This window comes from Haliaeetus leucocephalus, unplaced genomic scaffold, assembly GCF_000737465.1.
Source record: "Haliaeetus leucocephalus isolate CR32 unplaced genomic scaffold, Haliaeetus_leucocephalus-4.0 Scaffold848, whole genome shotgun sequence".
Taxonomy (NCBI): domain Eukaryota; kingdom Metazoa; phylum Chordata; class Aves; order Accipitriformes; family Accipitridae; genus Haliaeetus; species Haliaeetus leucocephalus.
Genome location: NW_010973284.1, coordinates 16,034,717 through 16,055,491, shown reverse-complemented (window position 1 = coordinate 16,055,491; position 20,775 = coordinate 16,034,717). Strand labels below are relative to the sequence as shown.

Below are 20,775 nucleotides of genomic sequence, written 5' to 3'. Positions count from 1 at the left end.
AATGGGAAGCGTCTGTTCTTCCTCTGAACCCCTCACACCAGAACAGATGGGTGGAACTTGGAACATGGAAGATTTTACCTCAGAGGTGGTAACAGTGAAGCCACTCATTAACACTGAATTTACCACTTCGTTAGCAACGTTGCTTCCTGTTGAGAAAAGCTAATATAGGCTCTCAAATTGACTGAGCATACATTTGTCTACCTCTGCAGTAATAAAACAAGGAAAACGCACATCTATCAGGCAAAACTGGCTAAGTGTCTTCTAAACTTATTGTGAACATTTTTATAATCTGCTGCCTGATACTGTAAAAAGCTTCCACTGTTCAGTTGTAAAATTGTTGGAGCTGTTGTGCATCCTTGGAGGTTTCACTTTTAGTTGACTTCTGTGTTACAGATTCTTAGTACGTGTTTGCACTGCCTGTTTCTAACTCATGTACATGATGTAAAGACTCCTGCTGGGTGGTGCATTATCACCATTTTAGGATGATAGCTTTGAATGTGATCTTATTGGAAGTCTTTATTATGGTAGAAAATGACCCACCTCAAAACAGCAAAGAAATGCAAAAATCTAAGAAATGGGAAGATGAGAAACTGGGGTGTCTGGTAGAACATTTGCATAAAGGTATGTTATAGATAAATAATACAATAAAATATTTCCTATATTTTAAGCATTTATTATGCATCTGACACGAGCATAGCTGTATTTCTAAATTGGCTAGTTCAATGATTGAGTAGCAAAGGAAACATTTTTTTTAATGGCAAAATTTTTTCGTTATATTTCTACTCCAAATATAGTTACTTTTATCTTCAAAATAGTAAATAAGTCATATTACATTAAGGTTTGTTTTTACAAACTTAAAGCAGGTTAAAATATTTGTTTTGTCCTTTTGCTGATTTGAAACTAAACAAGCACAGTAACAGAGAATTTCCATGAGGCTGTAGCTAGCTTTGAATCGTGTGGATAGCTATCATAATGTTGAATTGAAAAGCTAATAGAAATGCTGGATTCATTTTAGAGAGTGACGTATAAAGATGAAAGTGGTGTTGTTTAACCAGGTTGTTTTCTCTCCTTAGGAAAAAAGGATGTCAAGAGTGGTCTTCCTTGATTTTGGTGAAGGACCATTGCAGGGAGCCATGGATATTAGTTGTGAGTTATAACATCTTAATTCAAAGAGTCTAGGTATGACTCCTTTTAACTGAGCTGTAGTCAAAATCTTAATTAGTAATTGAACCTAAGTATGTGATGGCAGGAATCAAATCCCCCAGAAGATCAAAATGAATAGTGCTCTTTAAGGGTAAAATATGTGATTTCTGTAAAATACAGATAGATGTTTCCAACTCCTAGATGGGTGTTTAAATACCTTATGCTTATTGTGTTCCGAGGACCCATGTAAGAGGTAAATGCCAGGGTAGACTTAAGTTCACACTCCTGTTTATTACACACTGATTTTTTCACGTGTAGGCAACTCTTTTGTGGTCACTAAGCATTTCGTAGATGATTTTGTGTATGAATGGAAGTCACTTTTATTTATGTACACAAGGTCTCCCAGAAGGAATCAATATGTAGTAGTTCTCTGTACTAGCAGATACTATTATTGTCATGCTCTGGATTCAACATGGTGATTTCCTCTGGTATGTAAATCCTAATTAAATGTTTCTTTCTAATTGTGGGGTTTTTCCCACCTTTGAGAAGATGCTATTTGATTTGCTTACCACTTAAAATGGCCTTATAACATAACCAAGATCTGACTGATTCATTTTAAAGCAAGGAGAATCCTTTTGTAAGAAGGGAATGGGAAGACATTTAATTTCTTCAGTGAGTTTGATTCTTTGCTATGTCTCTATCAGTAATCAGATGTTCAAAATCAGCTTAGTTGTGTTTTCTCCTTTAATACTAAAGTTAACACTTCTGCAGGCTTCTGTGTAGCATCAGGTCAGTTGTATAGAAGCACTTTGAAAAAAGTGCTACCTTGATACATAAAGATTATTTTAGTTTCCTGGGTGCTAAAGGGAAGTATGATTTGCTTTTTTTTTTGAAAATCACTAAAATTACTAGCAGATGCCTTGTTTTACTTTTAGAAAACAACTAAAGATAAACTCTTGTGTTTATGTTAATCTACTTGTAGAATGTATTTGCACAGTTTTTGACAATCTCATTCCCCCCATCTTGCTTGCGTATGGGTGTTCAGGCTTTTTTGAACTGTGATAGTGGGCAATGACTAGTTTGCTGTATGGTTGTTAATATAGCATAGCAAAAAGGTATAATTTTTTAATTACTTCATCGGTTAATTTTAAACATGTCTTTAATATCCTAAATTTAAAAAATTACATTTTTAACAAGTTCAAAACATATTTTTAGATTAGAGTATGAAGAAGGGTGATCCTGAAGAAAACTGTAAATTAAAATTGCCATTATTTCTGTGATTGCCTGATTCTTTTCTTGTTTGTTTTTTAGTGTAAATGTACTTAATGGACAGACCAGCAATATGGATGATTTAGAAATAAATACTGAAGTCACTGGTGCTAAAGAAGAGGAAGAAATCCTATGTGATGATAATTTCATATCTGAGGAAGAAGGTGGCATTCCTAAACCACAAGAGAGCAACACGTCATTTCAGAAGAACAATACATTGACTCTGCCTGAGGAGCTATCAAGGGACAGATCTGAAAAAGCCTTAAGTGGAGGCCAGACTTCTCTATTTATACACACTGGTGCTCCTACTGTTTCTAGTGAAAACTTTATCTTGTCTAGAGGAACTGCTGTTAATGGACCAGTTTCACACTCCACCTCAACTAAGACTTCCATTATGAATAAAGGCAGTGTTTCATTAACCACTGCACAGCCTGTAGGTCATCACACAGATTCCTGCTCAACTTTGACAGTGGTTCATGATCTTCAGCTGCCTGCAAAGAGTACAACACAGAAATCAAATCAGCACCAAGTTTTATTTTTGTTACCTGATGTAGCACATGCTAAGAACCTGACTCATTCCATTAAAAATCTACCTACCTCTGCTTCAATTGGTTGTGATTCACAGAAATCAGTAGGAAATAGTGTAGATAGCACTTTAGTAGGCCAAGTAGAAGTTTGTGAGGATGATAAAAATTTACTAGTAAAAGATGATTGTGTTGATACATTAACAGGCATTTCCTCAGGTACAGGTGGTTTCAGATCGGGATGTGATCCCAGCTGGGATCCACAAAAAGAGTTTATACAGTTTCTTATGACAAATGAAGAAACAATAGAGAAGTCTCCCATTCACTGTAAAGCAGGCTTAGAAAAAAAGCGAAAAAGGAAAATGGATGTTAGTAAAATAACACGCTATACTGAAGACTGTTTTGGTGATACCAGTTGTATTCCTAGTAAATCAAAACTATTAACTGTTGACTTCTTAGAGCAGAATGAGGAGATACAGATAGTAGAACCACAAAAATATTCATTGAGTAAAGTAAAGCCTGAATCCACAGATGAAGAGCTGGAAGCTGTTGATGCTATCCAGCAGCTCATTTATAGTCCCACTAGTAACTGTGCAGAAGATACTTCTCCTGTTCACACTAGCACTTTTCTTTCTAATCCTTTAAAAAATAAATGTGAACAGAATGATTCTGAATCGCCATCTACTTTCAGTACTGATGAACCATCATTTTATCCCTGTACAAAGTGCAATGTGAATTTTAGGGAGAAGAAACATCTGCATAGGCATATGATGTACCATTTAGATGGGAACAGTCATTTCCGACATCTCAATGTTCCCAGGCCCTATGCATGTAGGGAATGTGGAAGGACATTTCGAGATCGTAATTCACTTCTTAAACATATGATAATTCACCAGGAAAGAAGGCAGAAACTGATGGAAGAAATCCGTGAGCTGAAAGAACTTCAGGATGAGGGTAGGAGTGCACGGTTACAGTGCCCACAGTGTGTATTTGGTACCAATTGTCCCAAAACATTTGTGCAGCATGCGAAGACCCATGAAAAAGATAAAAGGTATTACTGCTGTGAGGAATGCAATTTCATGGCTGTGACAGAAAATGAACTGGAATGCCATCGAGGGATCGCTCATGGAGCAGTAGTCAAATGTTCAATTATTGGTAGCGACATGTCCCAGAGGAGAACACAGAAAAAGTCATCCTTGAAAGATCCGTATTTAGGATCCTCAAAAAAGTCATCAACATATATGTGTAAGATGTGTCCATTTACTACTTCAGCTAGAAGCATTTTGAAAAAACACGTGGAATATTTGCACCCAGCATCATGCATTGATCCCTTTGGTAGCCATCTTAGACTAGAAAAAAGGAAAGGCAGCATAATAGAAGAATCTTTAGATTTTGGTAGCAGGACAAAACAGTTGATCAAACAATCTTCTACTTTTCCAAAGAACTCTGTTTTAAAACAGGATGTAAAAAGATCATTTGGCTCTACTTCACAGTCCAGTAACTTCGCAAAACTTCACAAGAGACCCTACAGGATACAGAAGGCTCGGAAAAGCGTTTCACAGTCATCTGTAAGTGTGTGCAATCTAAATTCTACAAACAAGACCTTTTTGATTAGAAATAGCATTGACCAGAAACCTAAATGTTTTCATCAAGCAGCAAAGCAGAAAGCTAGTGTCAAAACAAGCGGTAATTATTTATATAGACACAAATATGAAAACTACAGGATGATTAAAAAATCTAGTGACTCTTATCCTTTGCATTTAAAAAAGGAAGAGTCCAACTCTGTCAGTTCTTTACATTTATTTTCTTCATCAAGTAGTCCCCATAATAATTGTTTTGTCATGGATTCAAATAATCTTGATTGCAAAAGGGCAGAAGGCTGTAAAGATCGTAGGCATGTAGCTGTAAAAAGAGTGGTTAAAGAATCCAAGAGGGAAGGCTCTGTTACAGGAGATGATTTGGATTGCTATCCAGATTTTCTGCATAAAATGACTGTTGTTGTTTTACAGAAACTTAACTCTGCTGAAAAAAAAGACAGCTATGAAACGGAGGATGAAAGTTCATGGGATAATGTTGAACTATGTGATTACACTACACAGTCTGTGGAGGATGAATCTTACAGTGATATTAATCAAGAGCATGTAAACCTATTCCCCATATTCAAAGGTAAAATGGAAGATCATGAAGCTGGTGATAAATCTTCACTTAGTTATGAGCAGAATGATGGCTTTTATTTTGAGTATTATGAAGATGCTGAGGGTAGTAACTTCTTGCATGATTTGCATGATCCTCAGAATTTAGAAAATGTAGGATCAGCATTGCCAAAGCATAACTCAGTTTTCCATTGGACTGATTTGTCGCTTGAAAAGAAGTCCTGCCCATACTGTCCAGCAACCTTTGAAACAGGTGTTGGATTGTCCAATCATGTCAGAGGACATCTTCACAGAGCTGGACTAAGCTATGAAGCCCGTCATGTTGTTTCACCAGAACAGATAGCAACAAGTGACAAAATGCAACATTTTAAAAGGACTGGAACAGGAACTCCTGTTAAACGTGTTAGAAAAGGTAAGTTGTTTTTTGTTTTGTTTTGGTTTTTTTAATTTGGGTCTGAAGTAGAGGGGACAAAGGGATTTATTGAGCACTAAACAAGACTTGCTTTATCTTGTTGTAAAGCCTCTCTTGTCCTTGTGATTTGCTATTGTAATGTTTAACTGTATATAATTGTAAAAAAAAATGATAATTATTTTCTTTGTAGCAATTGAGAAATCTGAAACTTCCTCTGAGCATACGTGTCAGCTCTGTGGAGGCTGGTTTGATACTAAAATTGGATTGTCTAATCATGTGCGAGGACACCTGAAGAGACTTGGCAAAACCAAGTGGGACGCACACAAGTCTCCAATCTGTGTTCTGAATGAGATGATGCAAAACGAAGAGAAGTATGAAAAAATCCTAAAGGCTTTGAACAGTCGCCGCATTATTCCCAGACCGTTTGTTGCTCAGAAATTTGCATCAAATGATGACTTTTTATCTCAGAATGTTATACCTCTTGAAGCATACCATAATGGCCTAAAGACTGAAGATACATCTGTGTCTGCATCGGAGGAAGAAGGGCTGAGTTTCCTAAATGAATGTGATGAAACAAAAGCAGTACTACATGGTGAAAAAAAAAGTCAGTCGCTTACACTGATAGAACTCCTGAAAAATAAGAGGTTAGGAGAAGAAAGGAATCCTGATATTTCTCCTCAAAAAATTCATAATCAAACTGCAAGAAAGAGGTTTGTTCAGAAATGTGTTCTTCCATTAAATGAAGACAGTCCATTGATGTATCAGCCACAAAAAATGGACTTGACTATGCAGTCAGGTAAGAAGATGTTTCTAGCTGTCTTGACAACATCCCAAAGAATCCTTTAATTCATAGAAAATGTACAAATGCAGAGTATTTTAGTTGGGATGCTGTTCATTTAATTCTTGTTTCATTTCCAGAGGACACTGACTGCAAGAGGTAGCACAGCAAATTTTTGTGACATGCTTTTCCTAAAGTGAAAAAAACCCTCAGCAGCACTGAGGGGTTTTTGCATGGAACATAGTTCCTGTTCTGCATATGGCTGGGCATACAATTTCAAAGTGGACACAAAATGAGCTTCAGTAGGGAAGAAGACACATCCTGCAATAACAAGTTGAAGTGTCTGTGCATATTTGGTAGACTAACAGTTCTGAAATGTTTGGGCTTGTAACACTGTTTCTAGGCATTAAAACAGCTGGTTTGGGAACTACTTAATTTAAAATTTTGAGGTTTGTGCAAAGCAGCATTTGCTCAAACTAACAGAACTGTTGGTACCATTATAAATGCATAATATTCCAAATTGGTGAATCACTGTCAACTAATTTGGATGATTTTAGGCAAACATACTCTTACAACATAGATTAATTCTTGTTTGTTTCAAAACTGCGGCTGCTGTGAGAAACTGATGCTTGCTTAGGGCCTGGCTATTCTGAGTGAAGACCTGTGCTGGTTCAAGCTTTGTTGGAATACAGTTGTAGCCAGCAGCTTTCTAATGCACAGCCCCTGACTGATACGGACAGAGATTGCCCCTCCACTGAGAATTGTGCTAATGAAACAATTCTATAATCAACTTTGTAGATACTCTGTATACTAATAGAGCAGGCTTTTAGAGTGATGTTTTTAACCTATTTGTCACATAAGAGTTATTTCTAGTCTTGGGGAATTCTTACAACATCCTTTTTAATGTGTATGTAGAGCTTGCATTTACCTGTTTTCTTGTTTGGACACCACCTTATAATGCTGCAGGATTCTTGAGATTGAGGAGCAGGATCTTATTTTTATACCCCTGACTTTTTTTGGTTCTGTTCGTTTTCTTGTTATTACCCAGTGCAGGTTAGTAAAACTGGCAGTGCCTACTACTTTTTCACCTATGTTCTTGTCTTCCTTTAAACAAATAAAACCGACAACAATCCAATGTGCTCAGAAGTTCTTTTAGGGGACTACAAAAGCGTGGCAATCAATTTCTTTACAAAGGTGGCTTTCTAAAATGACATAGTAGAGGTGGAACAGAATTACATTTAATGTCTTCTGGACGTCTGTGGTTGTCCTTTAAGACAGGAGATTGCTTAATAAAGGAAGTGTATCTTTGACAGGCTTAATGATTTGAAAAACAATGCTAAAGGAATAGCTTGCCAAACCTGACACTGTGTAATGCTTTCTGTTTAATATTCACCGCTGAATACTAGGTAGTGCCTGTTTGGTTGTGATGAACAACCAGGTAAAAAAAAACATATGCTTGCATAGTACTAACAGTTACGAATGGGGCCCTGTAATTATCTGTGGCTGAGGTAACAGAATTTGACAACTAACGCACTGTGCCAGTTGAGTTAATAAGAAAATATTTAACATCAAGTTGAAATTCTTCTCTTTTTCCTAAAAAGGCAAATATTTCTAATTCTGGTTTTAGTTTTTAAAAAAGTTTTTACCAACCAGGTGTTCTTCTTCTGTAACTTGCCTGAAAAAAAACAGCATGTCTTCTGTGGGCTGCTGGAGAATAGGATTCTTTCTTTCCTGCAGACAGAGGCTTTCCAGCTGAGTAGTTTTAGCTTTTTTATTAATTCTTCTAATAATTTATTAGTAGAGAACTTGAAATATTAGTTGACCAAAACAATCTATCTTTGGTAAAATGAAGGGAGAAATATTATGGTGAAGTTGAGCAGGGGATAAGTTATAATGGTTTCTTTGTCTGGTAAGTGAGGAGTTCAGTATTGTTTCACTGTTTTCCTGTGATAAATGGCATGTTGCTTTGTTGATCATTTATTTAGCACAAAGATTTTAGCAAAAAACTTCAAATCATTAACTTTCATTATCAATTGCGCATCTAAAGTAATGAACAGAAAATGCACTGAACAAAATGTTTTGTCTAACAGCTGTTCAGTGGTGTGTTTTACCACCTTTTTCTCCAAGCCTTCAACAGCAGCCTAATTTAGCATTGAGCGCTTCAGTCTTATGGGTAAAACACTTTTAATTACCACTTTGTCAACTAGACTTTTTAAATTCTCTTTATTGGAAATGTTGCACGGTCCGAAATTTCTCAACAGAATTGTGCTATTCAAATTGCAGGATTGCATTTTGGGATTAGAGCTTCATAATGTGGAGATCTGTAGGAACTTGATAGTAGGTATTAAATGCAGAGTAGCCTAACGGGCTCAAGTTGCCTCCTTTCTGTTCTTTTTCAAATAACATGGTTTGGCTTAAAGCACTACATGGAAAACTAATAACGGTTAACTTGGATCCTTCTAATATACTAAACAGTTGCGTCAATGCAGTGAATATATTTTAAACCATCTTTATTGCAGAAAACTTTTTACAACGCTTTGAGAATTTCATTTTTTGAAGAGAGCTGGATTATAGTTTTCTTTTGAATGATAGGTATGCCTGTGAAGCTTAGAACGTGTGTGCATTGCAATACGACGTTTACAAGTGCTGTTAGCCTGTCCAACCACTTACGCGCTTATGCACGAAAGAAGAGTGCTGGACTTTTGACTGGGACAGGTATGTTTTGTTACAGATGTAAAAGCAAGTCTGTCTATGATACATTTTCCTCATCAGACTGGGCAAAAGCATATGTTAATTCAAAATAATTTTGAAGCTTCTGCTGGTAAACAATTTATTTGCCATAAAACTTCAGCAACTTGTAAGAAAAGGTATGTTGCTGTTGTCCACTCTCATGTCTGATTTTCATTCTTACTCATTTATTTTGGATCCAACACTTAAGGTATGTAAGCAAAACTAAGATATGGTCGCTTAAATTCATTCTACAATATCATAACTTCCAAACCAGCTAGTTGGCCTTCTAATGAAGTGTTTAAAAGTACCTAAAAAAAATATAAAAACAACCAACAAACAAACAAAACCCAACAAACCAGCAAGTAATTTTTACAGTCTAGTACGTATAATTACTAAGAATACTGTAGTTAAAATAGGAAAAGCAAGTAATTTTACAGTTTGTGTATTTCTAACAACATATTGTATGTAGTTGGTTTCATTTCTTGTTTGGCTCGCAATCCAAAAACTATGTGGTCCGACATGGAGTGAGTGTAGTACAGCATTTGGCACTGATACGAATGTCTTTTATTAAAACACACTTTATTTTGAAATTCCTCTAATATTCCATATTTTGACTCTTTTCCAGAAACCTGCAGTTTGCTTGGCTGTAGGCAATTTCTAAGTTTACTTGGTTTGTGGCTGAGATTAGTGGGACTTCGTATGATCAACAGCAAATTGGGGAGCAGAGACAGAATATAGTGAGGAAAATTTGGAGATACAAAGTCTGGAATATTCAGTAATTAAGAAGGGCAACCATGTTTTCTGTGTCAACAAGCACAGACTTTTACATAATGCTTTGGAAAAGTGCATAATCCTTTTTTTTTTTTTTTTTTGTCTGCAGATGTAATTCATTATGCTAAGAATGACAAATAAACTGAGTTTCAGGCTTTCTCTGCAGAAGGCTAAAAGAAATATTTTTATAACCTGGGCCTGTGGCTGCCAGGTCTTATGTTATGCTAAGTTAATGCTATAGCAAAGTAGATTTAGAAGGGTCAGCAGATGCAGTAATATCCATGTGCACGAGCGTATGCCTTTAGTTAGTGATTCTGAAAGTTTTCGTATTTACTCAGTAGAAAGATGATGATAGTGGACTTCATTTACCACTGCTATGATTGGTATTAGCCCTGTGGTAAGTTACTTTGCTTATATATACCTACTGGTGAAATATTTTTCAGTAGCTATGTATTTAAATTGCACTTCGAAATCTTAATGATAATTCAGTGGAGGAGACACTGTGACAAACAAGATAGTACAAAGAGATTAGATCCTGGATAAGCTTCTTGTACCTCAGGTTCCCTTTTGCTAAATGGAAGAAGTGAAGGTAGCTTGTTATGGTGCTTTCGGGGATTTTTCTTTGTTTTCTTTAAGAAATGTATTTTGCTAGTGAAGTAGTAGCATACTCCTCAGAACAGTTGCCACCTTCCTTAAAAGAACTGAAAGAAAGCTTCCAAGTCTTGTATCATTGGACCTAGAAGTTTGCTTAAAATTAGGTTGGAAATAAAGCTTAAAAAAAAAGGTTAGAAACAAAACTTTAAAAAAAAAGTATCTTTTGATCTCAGAAGCTGGAGCTGAGCCAGATAAATAGCCTGTACCATGTGGATAAAGGCCTTTCACTGAAACCAATGACTTAGGCTTAAGTTATAGCAATAACATTACGCAACCAATGAATATTTGTATTAACTTAGTCATTACCATTAAAACTGTTGTAACTCTGCGAAGTTTGTAAACTTTGCTCGTTGACTTTTCATTTGAGCAAGCTCAATGCAAGGCTTGTAGACCAGAAAATATGCTTTGAAACAGTGGTTTTATTTGATGTTCAACTTTATAAGTTTTGTGAAGAGAATTATTTTAATGCAAGATTTCACTAGCACACACTAGTTTTAAACTTTGCTATGAGTGTCACTCTTGGGGAGATGTGTTTTTCTTATTAAGAAATGGTTGCAGTTGAGAGCAATTTTGAGATGTCTTCAGGTTGGCTTCAGCCTGGAACCTTAATGGAGGCAATAAGGATATGTTTATACAGGCTCCTCCTTCTGTTTTCATGAAGCCTTTCCTATATCTTCTAAAGTAAACATAACTACTGAAAAGAAATCACACTGATTAAATATTTGTCTCAGTTTCTTGCTGTAATTAAATAATTGTGTGTAAACATGAATGCTGTAATTCTTTTAATTGGCAATTGTTATGGGAGCTATCTAGGCATTACTGTTTCATAAGGGAAGTGCAGTAATCTCTGCATATCACCAAAGTGAGACCTTTCCTAGTGCTACATTAGCTTACGTACTAGTCTTCTGTTCAGTTTTTCAGTTTGTCTGCATATGTTTTTGATACTGACTATTACAGTACTGCTCTTCTAGCAGATGTCCTACTTCTTCAGTCAGTAATTTGATCATATTTAGTTAAATCTTACCTTTTTTTTTTCCCAAATGCGACTTGACAGTTTTAGCAGTATAATAGACATAGTTAAGCATGGTACATTTTGAGAATGGACTCAAGAAAAACATCCTAGAAGTGAAACTTTCTAGGCTGTTGGCTGTTCAACGTTAGTGTTTATTAAACTTAATTTGTGCCTGTAGTTATGCTGTACGGATCCACTGTATAGCAAATGTCTGTCTAGGTTCATTTGGATAGTTGATTGCTTTTGTATTAGTGCTTGCATGATAGTCTTCAAATGTCTGACTGGAACATCAATTTTTATTTTCTTTTTGTGTTATGCAGTCCAGTTTTGAACAATGTAATGATTTAATTGCTCATCTTGAGTAGATGCCAATTTCCTTTTATACCTGTTTTGATGAATAGCAACACATTAATGTTTCTCAGAGCATGTGGCAAACTTGCTTCTTCTGATTATCTTTAGAGCATTGGACAGACCTATGCAAAATCTTCAAAGTGAATCTTGCTCTTCTTGGTACAGTTGTATATCCACTTCCTTCCTTTTCTTCCTTCTGGGCCTCTCTTCCCACCTGAAGTCTCTCAATACTCTCTTGCACCCTGGCTTTTTACATCTTGTCTTTGTTGACTCTTCACACTTAGTCTCTTCTTACCAGCTGTCATCTTTTGGGAATCACCACTCTCTTCTTTGGTCTTTCCTTCTGTAGATGGAAACTGCTTTTTCAGAAGTTTGGAAGAGAACAATAAAATACAGAGCAAGGAGTCTGGCCTTTGAGCCAACAGTATGACTGAGATAGCAGTTAATGCGGCCACTATGTTTCCAAATAATTTCTAATACCATTTTGTCAAAACTGTAGCTTCGGAAAGTTTACTGTGGAAGTGTATGCAGCTACAGCAGAAGTCTGAGATCTACTGGCTTTATGTGTCTTATTCTGTGCTGTTACAATTACAACTGGTCAACTGGCACAATGAGCTAATTTTTAATATCCTATAAGATACTTCGGGGAGCAAATTACTGCATTGGGGGGGGCTTAATGCATTTTACTGTGCAGTAATGATGAGGATAGATAGCAGTGATTGAATTTGAAAAATTAGTGAATAAATATACAAGAAAGTTAATTAATTTTTTACTTTTTAATTGGCAGTGTTTTTAAATGATTAATTAGATCCATTTATGTGTGCAATTATTCAGCTTGTGTTAGCTTACATACTCTGTGACAAAAGTAATGAAGTCTGAAATGAGAAGTGTTCCATGTTGGGGGACATCAAGAAGCGGAGCATGCAAATTAGCATAGATGCACTTTAAGTTTGAACCTCAGACCAAATGTCATGGCATGAAGGACCTCTAACTGTGACTTTTCTAATTCATGTTGTCTTAGGCATGCTCATCTTAGCCTCCTATCTCCATCTGCTTGTAGTCTTGATAAGTGGTCGCAGAGGTAAAGAAGGTTTTTATATGCAGCCTTTTTACCTAGCATATGTTTTTCTAAATACTGTGCTCTGAAATTGAGCTTGAGTGACTCAAGGAGATTCCTCCAAAGTTTGATTGTCTTTTATTTTAAATGGGTTGTTTCTCTGTCATGCTGTATCAGAGGTTTGATGAAGTGGTGTAACTGGCTGTTTACAGAAAGTTTTTGGAATAGCAACTAGAAAACACCAGGTGGCCAAACTTGGAAGGAAGGAGGCTTCTTCCAAAAAAATTGGGCCTTTATGGAGAATGAAGGATGGTAGTTTTGGAGCTGTGGTAGCCACAAAGTAGGCATTAATGGTAGATAGTTCCTGCCTCTCTCTGGCAATTTGCTGCAATTTCCATGCAGCTTACTAGAGCTAAATTATCCTTGGTCTCTTCCTGAAAGGGCTAAAACATAATTTTTGAGGAGGTCATGCTTTGTTACAGTGAAGGCATTGGAAGAACAGTAACAGAGTTTTGGTCAGAACATGGCTATGCTTTCTTACGGGTAAGGCAATGGTGTGACTTGATGCTTGCAAGCACTTACAAGTATATCAACAGAGCACTGAAGTGTGTGCATGTGACTTCATTTAAACTTGCTACTCTCTGAATAGACAAAAATGAAATTAATGTGACAGTTACTGGTACATGTCTCTGATAACCGGTATTGGAATTATGGCTTTCAGTCAGCTTTACCCAGATGTTACTACTCTTTCTCCACTTACTTTCCCGCTTCATTGGAGTAACTTCAAAAGGTACTTGTGCTGCTTTGTGCCCCCTAAAACGTGAAGGAGTATGTTCACTAGGTCAAAAGACAGAGGGAATAAAAAAGAAATATTCCTTGCAGAACACAGGTTTAATATTCTTAGTATTTTCTATCTTTTGTAACAGCTTCTTGCTTGGTCAGATGTACTTCCGATCTTCGCTAAGGTACTCTGAAAATGCATTGAGTGATCTGAATTTTTTTTCTTGATGTCTTTTACTGTGATACTTTCTGTTCTTTGTTTTGTAATTTCTCTATCTAGAGCCTCTGTCGTAAATGGCTCAGAGAAGGTGCCCATTCTTTTGTTTTCCTTGTTTTCTCATTGTTCTTGGAAAAGGTAGATTTAAAGGAAGTAGAAGCTACCTCTCCTGGTACATTATGGCAGTTTCTGTTTGTGTTGCTGTCTGTTCGATTGTACAGTAGTTTAGATGGTTATTTTCTTAGAAGATCACACACACACCACACCCACCCACCCATCCCCATTAGGTTTCAGGAACTCTGTTGCAGAAGACCAATTCAGGTCTAGTAAGAAAGGGAAAGCTCTCTGAAATGCTTGGGATGTATGTGAGTAGAATCAAATTTCTTGATGGGAATGAATGTCTTAAGTTTGCCAACATGAAGGAAATAAGCTAGTTCTTCTTTCAAATGCATGTAGGTTTCTCTAGAAGGAGCTTTCTGGCTACTGCTTTTTTTTTTTTTTTTTAAACTCATATCAGCTGACATCAACTAATTGACATCAGATGCAACTCATGGATGTGTTTGCATTCAAATAATACTGACTTCTGTTTCCCTCCTTCCCATTATGTTCTGCAAAATCAGCAGTGGCAAAGCTTTTGCTGTAATAACTGCTTCAGATAAGTCAGCCCTCGTGCAAATAGTTCTTTTCAGAGAATGGGTGTCTGGGTTTCAGTATTTTATCTGCTTACATTTCTGGTGATGTTTTTACTGATGTTGTGGTATGTAAAATATTTATACTCCTTGGTAGTTCCTACAGACTGAAAGATAGTTAGCTTTTTTCTTCCTAATTATATGAAGAATATGCTTTTGATGAGAGCATAAAGCATTAAGAATCCCTTACCTATTCACTTTTCCAGAAGCTATCTTGGCCATTTCTCTCTCTCTCTCTGCCCCGCCACCTTGGGTTACTACTGCCTTTATATCCAGACTGCTTTCATTGTTGCTATCAGAAAAAATGCTATTGAGCCACATCTTCCTAATGATGGCTTGACCCAGGGACTGAAGGAAGTCTCTTTAGGTTGGTATCTGCTTTCTACTTGTTTGATTAGTGCTCTGGTACATTTAAACCTCAAAAATTCATTCTAATTTTTCTAGATGCTGTAGAAATCTTTAAATCTGGGGATGGAACTGGGAAATGTCTGGTGTATCTGCAAGTTAAAGTTTGGCTACAGGGTAAAAGCTTGAGAGGTGCTCATTTGGAGGACCTAAGAAAAATGAAGGATGCAATCAAGACTGTGTGTTCTTTAAAGCAGCATGTTTTGCCTCACCAGATGATGTCTTATGCTTCAGAATACTAAGAGGTTTATTCTTCTGTTTTATATTACAGGAGTCAAAACTTAGACAAGTGTAATGATTTTTTTAATTTTGCTGTTAAGATGCTTCAGTAGCATAGCATTATGCCTTTGGTATCAAGAATACCACTTGTTACTGTCTTTCAGGTTTCTGTGGAGTTCTAGTGTCGGTGTCTTGTGTTTTGAAATACAGTGTAGCTATAGATATACTTCTCAGTTCTAGCAGTCCAAAACTTCTAGTTTTTTCTTGAGCTTTATCAGCTGTTTCCATCATAACAATATTAACTCAGTTTAATACCCTCACCCCCCAACTTTGGCTGCTTCTTAGAACCTCCAGGTTTTGTTACAGATTGCTATTACATCTATTTATAGGAGGTACAGACCTCAGTGCTAACTGAACCCATTTGCTATGCGTTTCCTGTTCAAACACATTATTTTCATACATAGTTTCAAACGCTTAGACTGAATTTAAAAAGTGGCCTTGCCATCCCTGTTGATTGTCCTAATACCAGCTCCCACTGCCAAGGATTAATACATGATTTTTGTAAGATGCATTAGAATTCAGACAGAGGTAAGGGGGAAGCTTCATTTGAAATTCTTAGAATAAAAGGACAAACTTTATGTTGAAAACAAATGGCAGGTGTTTTATTCAAACTAGAAATTCTTGATTATACTGACTGAAAGCTACAACCTCGTGAAGTTGTAACTTGGTTGAACATGAGTGGTCTTATGATGGTACTTGAACTACAAAACAAGTTCCAAGATTTTGACAGCGTTTTATGCATGAAAGGAAATTTCCAATGGTGCTTTGCTTCTGTATAAATCCGCAATAGGTTAGTAGGTGCTTGCTGATACTAAAACAACAGGTTAATGCTGAATGTCAATTATCTAGTCTTTTAAAGAGCAAGCACTGTGCTAAACTAAAAAAAAAAATAGCTTCGTGTTTTGCCAGCAAATTTCTTAGAGCACACTGTAACTGTTTTGGATTTACGTTATAATTAAATGACAGACAACAAGGAGGTAGATGTCTTTTCACTACTGCTATAGGGGATGCTTACTAAATGTCTCTGGTTTAATACTCGTTGAAGTATCACTTTCACATATGGAAATTTCTCTCCTTAGCTTTAGACTGTAAGCAAAAGAAGTCAAGGTCAAGATCTGGAAGCAAGAAAAAAATGCTGCCATTACCTCATAGTGCTGATGAAGTTTACATACTCAGATGCAGGTACATAGGGTTATTTTAATTGAAAGAACACATTCTTAAGAGCTTGATAATTATAGTCATAAGAAGATTTAAGATTGTATCCTGTAAATGTGTTTGTGATTAAATTGAATAATAAGGGGGGGAAGCAGTTGCCTATTTTCATTAATTTGAACAAGAGGACTTGAATCAGTCATACTCAGGTATTGGGTTGCCAGCTGTTTCTCTAGCTAAAATCATGATCATTATTAAATCTGATCATGTCTGAGTAATATTCTGTCCTTCAAAAGAAACCTTACATAAGAACAACAGATTGTTACTGCTAGCATTAAAAATGTTAAGAGTGTGAGTTGTATAAACTGTGGGGGGTGTATGCTCACAGTTACTATAAATGAAATCAATTACTAAGATTTGTAGCTAAAATATGTAGAAACGAACTTCAAGAAAATTAAGACTTTCCACTTAATGTCTTTATTTTATAATTTTTCAGTAGAGCTAGATATATCTTGATGGATTAATTTTAATATTTGCATAGGTTTTGTGGTCTGGTCTTTCGAGGACCTTTGTCTGTTCAAGAAGACTGGATAAAGCACTTGCAGCGACACATTGTCAACGCAAATCTTCCACGGACTGGAGCTGGCATGGTTGAAGTCACATCACTACTTAAAAAGCCTGCTTCAATTACTGAAACTTCATTTTCTTTACTGATGGCAGAAGCAGCATCATAGAACAAGGAAACATTTTAAATTTTAATTGGATGTAAATTTGAAATACTTTGTCATTTTTTAAAATAAATTGCTACACTAAATTATGTTTATAAATGCTAAAGACAGGAAAATAGAGGAAGTGGATTACAGTAACATCAAAATAAATTGAATACTTAACAGTTACAGTAAGTAGTCTTTATATTTTATATAGGGTGGAAGATGTGTTTTTAAGGTTTATTATGTTTTTGTCAGTTACTGTGTTCACTATCAATACAAGACCATTACATGTATGGCAGCCATTTTTAAATTGTTGCACATGGGTACTTAAAAGACAGATTTTAATAAAACAAAGAAACCATGTTCTCTTCAGTGTTACCCAAATCAAGGCTCTGTTTATTCCAAAAAGAGTTACATAGTAAAATAAGATATTATTATATTTTGTTTGTATGTATGTAGTGTTTTGTATAATACCAAGAACTGCTAATACAATTTACTCAACTTAGGGCATTAAATATCATGTACTTCATAGTTCAAGAGACTGTTTCATTCAAATAGGGCAATTAGTACTATTCTATCTAGGTGTGTAAGTGTTTTTTTTAAATCACATGAGGCTTTTTGTACTAAAAAGTGGAGGGAAACTTGTTTAAACAAATTTCTAAGAGAAATATGTACATAATACTGGAAATTTGTGGTAAGGAAATATTCTTTACTTCAGTTGCATTTCTCACTGACAATAAAGTGGTGCATCCATGCTACCTCCTACTTGTCAACAAAGATGGTATTTACCCTTATGTTTTTGTATCATAGTAGATTCAATCCAACTTTCTTTATTACAAAGCATCTTTTTGTTAACAAGTTTGTTTCTTTATGATGATTTACTTAAAGTCTGACTTGCTTACAGAAGTTTGCCTCTCTACTATTTTATTTAACACTGTAGAAATGTACTAATAAGCATTGCTCACTACACGGTTAGAGTAGACTTTTCATTTATAATTCTGTTTAAACGATTGATCATTTTAGAAAATTCGAAAGCAGATTGAAATGTTTCTACATATGAAGAGAATGTTTACAACTTAAATTTTAGAGCTTGTTTTGGATGTGATTATATGTATGAAAACTGTAACACTATGCTCATGCTAAGGACCTACTTACAGAATTACTGAAATAAATGTGCTGTGAGGATGGAAATATGGTGCAGGTGTCTTGGTCATGATGAATTGTGTTTGTTCATTTAAACTGTCTTCAGAACATGATTTTTGTTTAAATCAAATCAGATTCCTCTACAAATCAATTTTGTATGCAAAGTAACATTTCATTTTACTCATATAGGGTAACAGATACTGTAGTTAAGCCAAGGATATGCATTGATATTTTCTTTATATGTAAATAAAGTTAAAAGCAGTTAAAACAAGAGGAGTATTTTGGTAGAGTATATACATACCTCACTGCCAGTGAAATTGCTTTCCTATGGTATATCTCCTTACCAGAAAAATCTCTAAATAAAAAGGTTTAAAGAAAATCTAAATGTCTATAATGTGAAGCATTTATTTGCATTGTGTGAATTAAGTTTGTGAAATTGATTTGTCTTGCTTGAGATTAGAATCTTCTCATGATCTTAAGTATAAGTACATTTACTTGCAATAAACTGACTTGTTCACAGACGCATTACATTTGATTGGTGGAAAATATGAATAAATGTCTGTCTTCCTGTATGTGCGCAGTTCAGAGTTAACACGAGGCTTGTTAATGTTCTGATAAAATAGATGGGCTAAAATAGCACAGCTGTGCAGGACAGAGTCCTGAGACAAGGCCATCCTAGCTCTGTCATTAAATTAATGCTATCGGGTGTTTTACTGCACAAGTTGCTACAGATAACCTTAGCTTTATTGTCAAAATTTATTCCCTTTTTTTAACTGGAAAATCTACATCAATACATTTAAAGGCTGGAGAAAAAAAATAATATTTTAGAGATTTTGGGAAAGTAACTGGGATGTTGAAGTGTATTGCAGACAACTTACGTGTATGCAGACTAACAAATTTCTAAATTTGTGGATGATTGTGGGATTTTTTTATATGCTGTGAAAATGGAAGATTCACAGCAATGTGTTGAAACAGAATAGAGGGAAGTGATCAGATCACCTTGAATGTTTATAATGCTTTAATAGAGTGCTTGTTTACCCTTCTCACCAAAAATAAGTGCTCGTGAGAGCACCATATTTTGTGGCTGTTTTAACAGATGAAAAAATCAATTAAGTGCAAATGCTATTTATCTAGTATTGTTAAGAATGCTTGTAAAGTGAAGCCATACCATGCAGAATTTTGCAGTAGCAAAAACTGTTAGGTTCATAATAATAATAAAACCTAGTTAATTCTATTTAATTTATTAAACCCCAATAGCGAGCTGCTTTTCGTAACACTAAAATGCAAGGTTGTGTCTGAAGAACAGGGAGCTCTAGGCCTGATTAGTTTCGAAAATGAGATTCTTTTGATGAGGAGCAGCAGTTTTCAGTGGCAGGCTTTCTGAGTGGGTGCACTGGTGCTGTGTGCCCTGCTTGCATCAGGTCCTTGACAATATAGTTTGAAATACATACAGAAGTTCTAGAACTCTTCTGATTATTAAATTAATTGCATATATGGTTGATAGGGACTGATTTTTTTTTTTTTAATAATAATTGAGTACCCTTAAGCTTTCTTTAGCCTCTAGTCCTCAAGTGGGGCTATTTGTTTTCTCAGATCTTCTGTCACTACCGACAATGAGATATAAATCCCCCTTTCTGGAGTTACAGAGATTCTAAATAGTCTGGTAGAAGACAGTTAATTAAATCAGTCACTTTATTATATGAATCTCATGTTTTGAGATGTGTGGCTTGAGAGGCTCTATGGCAGTCTGTCCTAAAGAGCTGGACTTCCAGAATTGCACATATGAACATGAGTGTTAGTCTGTTCATGTTGGCTAGATTGCTTTGGGGCAAAGGCTGCAGTGGCCTGGTGATTTTTGTTTGGTTGATTTTGGTTCCTTGTCACAATCTTACATGCTTCTGGAGTTACCCTAGTTTCTGGTAAAGGTCTCTTAAGTAGCAGCCTCTGGAAAATTATGAAGGAATTTTCAGAATGCTTAGAGAAGCCTGGGAAATTGTAGAAGACCACCCCTCACTTTTTGCAAGACAATTGCCCATATCCCCTAGTCCTGATGATATTTCCAAATCATCTTAAAAAATTAAAACTCTGTTTGCATTTCTTGAAAAGAGGTTTCTGCCAGACCTTGGAAAGGCAATTTTAAAGTGCCTGTGGTAGCTGCTGCCAAGTGGTAGTGTGTTCAGACCGTATGAATGGAAAATGGGAGATGGAGGCAAGCAGATAACAAATGTTGGCTCACAAAGATCCCTGGGCATTTACTCGTGTTTGCCATATACTGCTTCATATGGATTGTGTGAATTGGATTAGGTGGACTGCTCCCACAAGCCAAGGCAGTCCCGCTCTGCCCACAGATCCAACTTGTGCTTCCTCAGGGCTCACCTTACCCAGCCAGTGGTGTCAGGAAATGAGTTACTGACTCTTCTCGATGGGAGAAGAAGCACAGACCAGACAATAGCTAACACTAGCCTTTGGGGAGGAGAGCGAGCACCTAACGTGCCCGAGGCAGGGATTCTAACTGTTGGGGGTTATGTCCTGGGCCAGACTTCTCA

At 36.1% G+C, this 20,775-nt stretch overlaps 1 protein-coding gene across 14 annotated transcripts in view; it reads left to right on the top strand.

Annotated features, from left to right (window-relative positions):
- ZNF644 (zinc finger protein 644) overlaps nt 1–18,623 on the top strand; it is an 81,580-nt gene extending 62,957 nt beyond the window's left edge. For 6 of the 14 annotated variants that reach the window (XM_010582614.1, XM_010582612.1, XM_010582611.1 and 3 more), the window contains 6 exons: nt 1,074–1,146; nt 2,455–5,501; nt 5,692–6,297; nt 8,872–8,994; nt 16,304–16,406; nt 16,918–18,623. In XM_010582614.1, coding sequence (XP_010580916.1) covers nt 2,486–5,501; nt 5,692–6,297; nt 8,872–8,994; nt 16,304–16,406; nt 16,918–17,110 — 4,041 coding nt within the window. In that variant the 5' untranslated portion in view covers nt 1,074–1,146; nt 2,455–2,485 and the 3' untranslated portion in view covers nt 17,111–18,623. Of the gene's footprint in view, nt 1–602; nt 622–1,073; nt 1,180–1,640; nt 1,816–2,454; nt 5,502–5,691; nt 6,298–8,871; nt 8,995–16,303; nt 16,407–16,917 lie in introns of those variants that run through there. The other 8 variants (XM_010582622.1, XM_010582617.1, XM_010582620.1 and 5 more) reach the window with 8 other exon arrangements.
- Nucleotides 18,624–20,775: the final 2,152 nt, after the last annotated feature.